This window comes from Eurypyga helias, unplaced genomic scaffold (genome assembly GCF_000690775.1).
Source record: "Eurypyga helias isolate BGI_N326 unplaced genomic scaffold, ASM69077v1 scaffold13300, whole genome shotgun sequence".
Classification (NCBI taxonomy): Eukaryota; Metazoa; Chordata; class Aves; order Eurypygiformes; family Eurypygidae; genus Eurypyga; species Eurypyga helias.
Genome location: NW_010227742.1, coordinates 8,473 through 19,226, shown reverse-complemented (window position 1 = coordinate 19,226; position 10,754 = coordinate 8,473). Strand labels below are relative to the sequence as shown.

Below are 10,754 nucleotides of genomic sequence, written 5' to 3'. Positions count from 1 at the left end.
GGTACTGACACAAAGACTCAGTATGGCTCTTGATGACTGAAGACTGTTTGTCCACCCATGTCTCACACCGACAGTGTTTTGCACAGAAGCCAACTCCACCCTTAATAACTTTTTATGCCTATACAACGCTCTTTATTCCAACGCACTTCAGTGCAGTCTCTTGTGCCAAAAAAAATACAGTCAACCCATTCCTAGATGGGTCACCCCATTCTTTGCTTCTCTATGGCAAACAGCATTATTTCTACGCAGCTCAGAAAGCACTGCCTTCCCAAAGCCCAGTCCCCACTGCCCCTACGATCTTGCACCATTAGACATAGTAATAAGACGGTGTCAGACAAAGAAAATTGAGTAAAAATAGTTTTTTCAGAGGAAATTAATGATTAAAGTGCATGAAAATATTTAAAGCCACAGGCTGAACCAGAGTCCTTGATGAAATGCACTTTAATACCGGTAATGCCTTCAATTCTTCCACCCACTCCAGGAAGAACCAATCCTTTGAAGTTGGAAGCAAGGCTGCAATCCAGAAAACCTGCTAAAGATATCTGCTTTGTCCCTCTAGAGGCATCATCTCAGTTGCTGATAGCTGGGGCTGCAGTAGTGACTGCTCCTCTGAAACTTCTGATCTCGGCTGTTTCTCTGGCATCCGCTTCCACAATCTCGTCTCTAGAGCAGGAGACATGAAAACAGCAGCCCTTTGTCAGCAGGCAGCTGGCAAAGGGATCCAGCTTTTAGAAATGCACAGGTTCAGGGAAAACCCAGCATGCAACAGACAGGATTTTAAGTGTTGCAACCTCCCCACACCTAGAAAACTGGCATCTAGGAGGACATGTTTACATCCTTCTGCCCAGGCTCTGCCAGGCTGAGCAAAGATTTCCAGAGAAAGTAGCTACTGTGCCACACAGAGTTGCTTCCCAGGTGTAACAAGGGCAGCAACACAATTCTCTTACACAGACTTTGACAAAGTTGCAGGTTTAATGCCCTGATTTGTGCTACAAAAGCCCTGTGATTTTAACACTCAAAGCATGAGTAGCCTAAATTGACCTTTCCTAGGAAAAGCACCGTGTGTTTGAGCTACGGAGTCAAAAGGAGGAGCAGCCCTTCCTTTTCTCAGCAGCCTTTCCTGGCCATTTCTACCAGAGATAAGTAGGAATGGCATCTCCTTCAGTCTCATGATTTGTTCCCAAACTCTCACCAGGCCCATACCTTCTGTAATTCTTTATTTCCTCCGCTCACAAGTGATGCTGCTACTACTGAGGGATGCGGGCTGGAAGCAATTTCATGAGCAAGCTGGTCTGCCTGAAATTTCTGTTACCAAAGATGTAACATGCCAGAAGTAGTTGCTGAGCAGGATGTTAAAAGGAAACTAAGACCTTTCTTCGTGAATTAATTTACCTTCTGAATTTATTTCTGAATCACTGGTGTTTCCAGGATCTTCCTTAAGAACTCCCACGTCCTTTGCCCAATTCGCCCATTTGATTTCCTCTACTCTGGAGAGAAAAAATGCAAAGACAGGGATGCAGGAGCACAGCATTTCAGCCCCTGTCTCATTGTCCCACAGCATCCCAATGCAGCTCACCCTGCCAACACAATCCCAACAGTTTGGATGTAACAACAATACTCTGCAGAGCTTTTTTTTGAATAAAGATCTGTAGTCTAAGCTCCACAAGGTAAATATGTTTTTTCCCTGCATATCAGCTCCTCCCAGGGAACATACTTAATCCAAAGGAGAAGATTCCACTTTCTATACATGCTCCAGTGCCTGTAACACCCTGGAGTTTACCTGCAGTTGGATTTGCTGGATGGAGAAAGGTCCATCTGCCTCAAGTTGCACCAGGGAAAAAGGACACTGAAGACCTTTCTTCATGATTTAATTTACTTTCTGGATTTATTTCTGAATCACTGGTGTTTCCAGGATCTTCCTTAAGAACTCCCACGTCCTTTGCCCAATTCGCCCATTTGATTTCCTCTACTCTGGAGAGAAAAAATGCAAAGACAGGGATGCAGGAGCACAGCATTTCAGCCCCTGTCTCATTGTCCCACAGCATCCCAATGCAGCTCACCCTGCCAACACAATCCCAACAGTTTGGATGTAACAACAATACTCTGCAGAGCTTTTTTTTGAATAAAGATCTGTAGTCTAAGCTCCACAAGGTAAATATGTTTTTTCCCTGCATATCAGCTCCTCCCAGGGAACATACTTAATCCAAAGGAGAAGATTCCACTTTCTATACATGCTCCAGTGCCTGTAACACCCTGGACCTGCAGTTCAGTTGGATTTGCTGGATGGAGAAAGGTCCATCTGCCTCAAGTTGCACCAGGGAAGGTTCAGATTGGATATTAGGGAAAATTTCTTCCCAGAAAGGGCTGTCTGGCATTGGAATCCGCTGCCCAGGGAGGTGGTGGAGTCACCATCCCAGGAGGGATTTAAGAGACTGTGGACGAGGTGCTTAGGGACATGGTTTAGTGATGGTCTTAGCCGTGTTAGGGTAACAGTTGACTTGATCTTAAAGGTCTTTTCCAACTAAAAAGATTCTATGATTCTACCAAACAGGACATCTTTTGATGACAGCATGTCTCAGTGACAATGCTGGCAGATCAACTAGCTCTCAAGTGTCCTGCACTGCAATCACCAACCAATTTACATGTACCAGGAACATGTGGTTGAGTCGCTCCCATGAGTCCATGCTGGAATTCCCTGTGGCAGTTCAGGGTTAGCAGCTTATGAATCACAGGAACCCCTTACTAGGCTGGAGTGTAAGCAGTGATGACGCATCTCTCTTACCTGAAACACCATCTCTCATCCTTCTTATTGAGGCCCACTGACACAAAGCAGCCAGATCTCCTCTTCCCACCTTGGCGCCACAGCCAGGCCTTCTCTATTTCTAGAATAGCAATAGCCCTCTGAAAGAAGAAGTCCGTGTCAGAGAGAAAACAGGGCCTGCAGAGCCCAGCCTCTCTTTTTGAGTAAATCTTCCCCAACCAGCCACTATTTCAACTCACAGAATCACTTTGGAACTCAATACCAAAGTGCTCCTTAGCTCAACAGTACCAGTCAGTTACTTATGCATGCGGATCTGGTCTGGTTGGTAGCCATGCAACCAGCAGGAGTTTTAAATACATCTAAAAACGATGTTAAGATTTGCCCCCAGAGTGACAAATTTATGTAAAAGAGCAGTTCATAGCAGAGGCTTAGGAAAAAGACAGGCACTGTCACCTCTGCTGCTATGAGGCTCAAGTAGGAGCGTGGGCCCTAAGTGCTGAGCGGCACCATCTCTCACCTGCAGCTTCCAGACACTTTTGCTGCAACTCGAAATATCTGTCACGGTCTCGCTCATGAGCGCAATCAGCATGTTGAGCAAAAGAATGTAAGTGAGAATCACAAAGAGAAGCAGCAGGAACATGACGAAGTATCTGAATCTGGCATGCTCCTGGAAATCCAGGTCGCCCATCCCAATGGTGATCTTGAAGAGCTCCAGGGAGACGCTAAGCAGCCCGCCATACATAGCGTGGCTGCCAGCGCTCTCCATCTGAGCAAGGGACTTGTTCTGAGAGACCGAGGGAGCATCCCCCATCAGCGTAACCAGAGCTGTGAGAAAAACAGAATTTGAACCCTCCTGAGTAAAGTGTACGCCTTGCAGCCCAGCCTACAGCATGATGCTGAGTAAGTCCTTACCTGCAGCAAAGCCGAAGAGGAAGATCATATATACCAAGAGGAAACGCAGCAGATCCCTCAGAATAGTCTGAAACACAAACCAGGAGGAAGCACCATCCTTTACCTCACATGAAATCACCGGGATGGTCTGTTCTCACACATCATAAACCAACACTACTGGCCCCTTTCTAGTCCCAGACTCCTCTGGGCGTCTGGAACCACTCCTCAGCCCAAGCATAACAGTTCCAGAGAACTCAGACTGGGTTTGACTGCTAGTTTTGAGACGTTCCATAAGAAACAGGTGTCGGCTGCTCTCACTTGCTATATTCAAAGATGGCAAACTATTGGCTTGCTGCAACTGTACTTCCCTGAAGACACTGATCTAATCTCCTTCTGCAATTTCTTTCCTTCCACAGTCAGTACATTGATTCCATTTCTGTTTTTCATGGACCTGAGAGAAGCAAAGCAATTGCAGGATTTCCATTATTTCCTCCCACCCAAAAGCTTTTCGTACAAGGTTTTTTCCAGGTACTGACCTTCTGTATCATGACACTGTAGATCCCGGTGCGCTGAAAGCCCCGGGTGTAGTACAGCATGTTCACCCACCCCAAAAGCAGGGAGAGCACCATCACTGCCACATAGTTCTCGGAACTTGCACCATACAGGACTGCTGACAGCAGCAGGGAGAAAGCCTGGATGAAGCTGGAGAGAAGTAGAATGAGTGAGACAGTGACCTACCTCAACAAAAAAGCACATTTGCAGTTCTGCAAGGGAAAGCAAACACATTTTACCGGGCTGCATGGAGCGTACGAAGTGGCAGTTACTCAGACACACAGTTTGCATAAGCGAATCCTGTTATAACCAGACGCACAAGTTGTTGCAGTTGTTATGAACTGGTTAATCTTAAGAGTGTGGAAACTGAACTGCCTGATGCAACTCACATAACAGGTATTAAGTGGAAAAGCATTTTAACACTTACAGACACATGCACACACATGCAACTACACGTAGATTAGATATCAGGAAGAAATTCTTCACAGAGAGGGTGGTGAGGCACTGGGACAGGTTGCCCAGAGAAGCTGTGGATGCCCCATCCCTGGATGTCTTCAAGGCCAGGCTGGATGTGGCTTTGAGCAACCTGGTCTAGTGGAAGGTGTCCCTGCCCATGGCAGGGGGGCTGGAACTAGATGATCTTTAAGGTCCCTTCCAACCCAAACCATTCTGTGATTCTATGGTTCTATTTCTCCTCTGCAAACTGAAGTTACTTCCCTTCTGACCAAATCTGAGTCACAGTGACTGGGTGATTTAAAACTTGAGCTTTTTTTCTAACAAGTGTATGTTCTGAACTGTGGAATAATTGAGGGTCTGACCTTCACTGTGTTCAGCCACAAATCCAAGGACAGACCCTACCCACCAAAGGCCGTTACAAAAAGGGTTATGACACGATGCAGCAGGTAGGAGAAGCAAGCAGGGAAGGGATGGAAAGAGGAGACAGCGGCAGAGAATCAATCTTTCCTGCTCACCATCTCTCTAGTAATGTTAGGGCAACTTAGCTGCACACAGCAGAGAACCAATGTGACCCGTGCTTTCATTGTGCAAAAAACCTCAAGAGACATACATCAAGATCTCAATGCAGCTGTCGGAACACATAGTCTTCAGGGACTGGCGTCTCCTCCTCAAGTAGAGACTCTGATAGAGGAAAACCAATGGTAGCCATTCATCAGAACAACAACAGGGCATGCTAGAGAGGGAATCCTGCTCGGCATAGCCTATCGCTCAGGGGAAAGGTTTGCTCCATAAGTTCCTCTTCATGCTTTCATTTTCAAGATCCCAAATTTCAATGAGTCATCCTTCCAAGATGAAAAAAAGGCCTTATTTATAAATGGAAGGATAAACAAGGGCTGAATCATGGCTCAGATCAATGTCTTTTTTAACAGACTACATTAAATACCAAAGATGCATTTTAGCACCATAAATCACCGAACTCTCATAATTATTTACTGTTGTGAGCCTGTTCTTCCTCTTGCCCAGCAACCTGACTTATGCCACCCCTGTCACTGCTAGATCGCACTGATACTGGGCCTCAGAGCAGGATTCCCTCCTGCCATCCACTCATGCACATCCTGATGTCAGGAGAACCAGATCTGCTGCCTCAATGTCAGGCATGCTTTCCTTTTTCTTCATTCTTACAATGAAACTAGATGAGAGATACCCCTACCTGAGCAAAAATTAGATAAATGCCTCCTAGCAAGATAATGATCAGTCCAGAGACCCACAGGAAGCCTCCAGCCGTGAATTCCACTGGAAATGAAGGCTGCAAGATAAAAAATAAAAAAAACCCAAACCATCGTAAACAGGCAGAGGTAGTGACAATAACCACCCTGCCTCTTTAAACTCAGCCTCCCATTCCGCCCTTTCCACAGAAAAGATGACTGGGCCTACCTTCACCCGTAAGGGTTGATAGTACGCAATGGCTGTGAAGATGATCATGAATGACAAATATGAGACAAAACTGAAGTAGAATCTCTTGGAAGCAAACGTTTCCCACTTTTGCTGGAGCAGTTTGTTCAGTGGCTCCAAAACTACCATCTTGTACCGATTCTATGGAAAAATAAACAACAAAAATATTACCCACGTGTCAACAGGAATGCAAATTCACCAGAGGATTGACCTTTTCAGGCTTGGAGTTCAGTGGCTCCATCTAGGGTATCCCTAAAGGTTTATTCAGGCAAGCCTTTCAGCATGAAAGAAATCAACTATCCTATATGGAGTTACTCTGTTTGGCTTCATCAAGGTGTTTGTACACACCCAGGCTCAGGACAACCCTTTATCTCATATTTTAGGTTATCAGAGGCATACCAAGCAGCCTATAAAGAATAAAATATGCAAATATTTCCATCATGCGTTTATTTTCTAGAAAAATGATCATGGGAAACAGCACACGAACTTGAAACCATCTGCATAATTACACAGACACTACAGATAGGCAGAAACAACGTTGCTGCCTTTGGCCTTCAGTGAAAGCCCTCACCGGTGTGTCACTGCTGTATGCCAGGATCTCCAGCACAGAGTTCTCCTCAAAGCTGTCTATCGAGGACAGGTCATAGAGAGACACGTGGATAGGCCCGTAGGTCCACTCGGTGAACTTGCGCGAGAGGTGCCTGTACCTCGGGTCTTTGATCTCTCTTTGGATGATGTGCTTGAAGATCTGAAGAGAAACAGGATGGGTACCAGACAACTGTGAATGTAATGAAGGTGAGAATGACACAAGCACACCCAAATCCCCTTCAGATCCAGGACACCTGGCTTTCTGCATTACATATACCGGACTGTCTGGCTAAAAGCAGGCAATCTAACTACAACTTACAGAACCACAGAATCACAGACTGGTTTGGGTTGGAAGGGACCTTAAAGATCATCTAGTTCCAGCCCCCCTGCCATGGGCTGGGACACCCTCCTCTAGCCTAGGAGGGTCTTGTATCAGCTCTTCCAGGAGCAGAACCAATTTCAGTCCAGACCAGCTGTCTCAGCTGGGGCAGAGAGCAGCAGCAGCCAGCTGAGAGTCTGCAAGACACTAACTGGAGTGGCCCGGAGGAGGCCTCCCTTCTTGTCTCCTGTGACACTGCATCTGTCAGCAGCGCTACTACATGTTGAGTCTTCCCTCAGCCACCCCAGGGATGCCCAGTAATTGTCTTTACCTCCACTTTGCCTGTCTTGGCAGCAAGCTGCAAAGGATTTAATCCATCATAATTCACTATCTCCTCCAGTTTGCATGTTGGGTCAACCTTCACGCCTGCCTTCAAGATCTCCACGTATACCGTGCTCACAAACTTGGTGTTCTCCTTGGTGTCATCTGCAATCATCACCAGGGCATGGAGCACTGTGTTGCCCTGCGTATCCTGCTCCTGGAGCCTGGCCTTCTGGTGAGGATTGTTTAGAAGGTACTCCACCACCTCAAGCTGGTTGGTACACGCAGCCAAGGAAAGGGGAAGTTCACCTGAAGAGATTCAGACAGTATTTGGAGGGGAGGCAGAAAGGGGTGAAAAAAATTAGAGAAGAAAAAAATTAATATATTTAGCCCATAGTTTTACCACTGGAACACAGAACAAGTTCTTTCTCAGTATCTCTAGATTCAGAAAGGGTTTTGTTTTGTAAACAATTACTCCTTATTTCTGGGGGCAGCCAAAACATTTTCCCAGACCCATAATTTGGCTAAACTAACCAAGTATTTGCCTCTGTCTGAAGCCCCTCAGACACATTACATACATAAAACCAAAGATGAAGGCAAATGCTCATTGGACACCTCAGTCTGTGAAACGATCCTGCTGTTCAAATAAGTCAAGAGCTTGATTGCAGGACAATGGCAATAGCAACCAGAGGGACAAACCCAACCGAGAATTAGTGGCATTGCACACAGCAAGGCAATAAAAAAAGGCAAAGGAATGTGTTCCACACTGACTCACCAAAATAAAAGTAAACTCCTTCTTTCGTCTTCCTGAAGAATTCACCGTGGGCTCTGGCATGGACATCAGCTCCATTCTCTACCAGAAGTCTTACTAAATCTAGGCTCCTTTTCTCTATGGCGATATGGAGTGCTGTCTGGCCTAAGGAAACAGGAAAACCTGTCACTTGGTGCCAACTCTCGGGGGGAGCAGGCAAAAGACTCTCAGCAAACCGACGTCTCAACAGTCGCTGCATGTTTGGCGTAGCAACCCTGCAGTCTCAGTGCTGGGCAAGGGGCGGGTGGCAACTGACGACTTTCACCAGTGTTCATTGGAAAAGCACGTCGCAAAGACAGAGTCAGACAAAGCCCCAAGACTGCCAGAAATTCAACACAAGACCAGGCAATTCCTCTTGCCTGGCACAAAGATCCAAGCAGCCGTGAGAGGATAAAGACAACCATACACGTACATGACTGTGCTGCATGGCTACTACTAGAAGGATAACACAACCACAGCAGAACTCATTCTTTAATAGTGATATACTATTTCTTTTTCACTTTTAGATATGCTTTTTAAGCTTTCCAAAGCAAAGCCTCTCATATTCCTCAGTTATTAAACATCTATAATTTCTGCTGTATAGACAGAGAACACAGTTGCAGAAGTAACGTGTCTAATTCAGGGCTGAAGAGGACACAGACCAGGATCAGAAATCAGAGCTAAAAGGTGCATAGGCTGTTAGTGGAACTGCACCAGAACTCTGGAACTGCAGTGCCACATAAACTCTTTTTCCTTGTATCTCCCCACTTGTCTAAGGGGGAGGCTGCTTTGACCCAGCATCAGAACAGAAACCTTACCTCTGTAGTAACAATCAGAGCACGCCACATTGACAAGCGGCCTGGGATTCTGTGTCTTTTGGTCTATTTCCAGCAAAAGTGGGATTGTGTCATTCTTTCCATTTTTTAAGTTCAACAGGGCTTTCATTAAGCAGGTCTTCCCAGTCTTTGCATCTAATGGAAAGAGGGTATCGAATGGGTTGCACATGTACTCTGCACACATCTCTGTTACCCGATTCAGTGTGCCCAGAACAGTCAGAACCAATACAACAATAATTTTAAAGGTCTTTCTCAGTATTTTTAGTCTGCAGCAGAGGCAAAAATCTTAGGATATATATAATTAATGGCATTCTCCATCCTCAGGTGGAAATTAGAGAAATAAAAGAATAGACAGAGGGCTGGAGAAAGAAAAAACCCACAAACAAGTTCCCCTGTTTCTCTCCTGCGTTAACAAGCGCTGCCTCTGCTAACTCTCTCTATGGAGTACCAAATGGGAATCTACCTGTGTATTCAGAATTGGTGAGAAATTTGGAGGTCCTCCTTAAATACTCAAGCAAACCATCCAGGGCCTCGGGGCTGCCCCTTGAGACTGCGCTGAAGAGCCTGTCTCTGTCAAAGCGACTGGGGTCCTTTTGGCTGCGGAAGAGATGCGAAGCGTTAGGAAGTTCCGGAGAGCGGAATGCAAGTGTGCGGTAAGCTCTTGGGAGGGGGTAAGAAAGGAGGGAGGCAGAAAAGTTTGTCAGAAAAAAACAAGTATTTTATTTTTGAGTCAAGGGAAAAAGAGAGACTGTTATTTCCCAGAATTCTCTTAAGTGGCTGCTCTTTCCATCAGCTGGAGCTCTTCCCAGATCCAGTCTGATGTGCAACCTTGGAATGCATCCAGAGCGCAAAGAAAGAGAAGCCCAAGATAGCTGCAGGACCAGAGTCAGTCCCATCACATGGTGTGAAGCACCCTGTGAGCTAGTTTACATCCCTCCCCGGCAAGAACCGCTCAGCTGTACAGGGCTCCATGCTCAGCTGCTCTTACACCCAACTTGGCTTATTTGGTGCTCGTTCAGATATCCCCAAAATACAGCACACACCTTCCAGTGCAGAAGGAAAGGGCTAGTATGTTCCCCTTCTGCCTTTAATTACCTCCCCCACGATTCCTGTAATAGTCCTGTATTGTCGCTTTCAGTTCCGACTTTGGTAAAACCAGCAGGCCCCCACGATCCGTACAGATCAACAGGGGTCCCACCCTCCACAAATATCCACGTTACTCACTTGCTGACGAGTCCCGGCCGATAATTCAGATTAACCTTGACTTTAGGAGGAAAGTCACTGCTCTCCTTCTGATAAGGTGTCTCCAAGGGCCGTGGCTCTCCTTTTCTTCCATGTCCTGATCCTTCTTCCTTTTTACTAGATGCAGGTTTATCCTCCTGGATGCTGTCATCTGTTTCCAGCAATCCTATCAACCTGTTCCTCTGACCTGGGCCCGACTGCCCATTTGTGAAGTTATCCATTCCTTGTAGAGGTGGTCTTGCAGATCACCAAAGATGTTCCCCGCTGGGAAACTAAACCTGCAAGGGAGAGGGAGAATGTTCACACACCTACAATGCGTACAGTGCAGACATAGAGGAAAGCATGTTGCCACGTCCAGCCTTCCCACAGTTGACTACGGGTCCCTCGAGAGGGAGATTTCAGTAAAACTCTGCACAGTGGGAGTATTTGAATCAAGGATCAAGGCCTTGAACAGGTACCACTGGTAAGGAAAAGCCCAAAAGCAGTTCATGAAAAACAAGCAACTTTGTCTGCAGAACGTATGAACCCCCTTTGTGAGATGACCTC

The 10,754-nt window shown here is 46.2% G+C and overlaps 1 protein-coding gene across 1 annotated transcript; it reads right to left on the bottom strand.

Moving 5' to 3' along the window:
• Positions 1 to 435: 435 nt before the first annotated feature.
• On the bottom strand, positions 436 to 10,429 carry TRPV2 (transient receptor potential cation channel, subfamily V, member 2). Its single transcript, XM_010157357.1, has 15 exons — positions 10,191 to 10,429; positions 9,430 to 9,563; positions 8,949 to 9,101; positions 8,116 to 8,256; positions 7,351 to 7,649; positions 6,684 to 6,860; positions 6,095 to 6,253; positions 5,871 to 5,966; positions 5,271 to 5,341; positions 4,189 to 4,354; positions 3,674 to 3,740; positions 3,279 to 3,586; positions 2,783 to 2,901; positions 1,877 to 1,971; positions 436 to 708 (listed from the first exon to the last, which is right to left on the bottom strand). The coding sequence occupies exons 1-15, from the start codon at positions 10,427 to 10,429 to the stop codon at positions 698 to 700; spliced, it is 2,235 nt and encodes a 744-aa protein (XP_010155659.1). The 3' UTR covers positions 436 to 697.
• Between the last annotated feature and the right edge of the window lie 325 nt (positions 10,430 to 10,754).

Excerpts from the sequence above, each read along its gene's own strand:
- TRPV2 (XM_010157357.1), bottom strand. The coding sequence starts at position 10,429 with ATGGATAACTTCACAAATGGGCAGTCGGGCCCAGGTCAGAGGAACAGG. Across the intron at positions 5,342-5,870 it reads TTTATCTAATTTTTGCTCAG|AGTCTCTACTTGAGGAGGAG; the intron begins GTAGGGGTATCT and ends TTCCTCTATCAG. Across the intron at positions 3,587-3,673 it reads CCTCTTCGGCTTTGCTGCAG|CTCTGGTTACGCTGATGGGG; the intron begins GTAAGGACTTAC and ends TTTTTCTCACAG.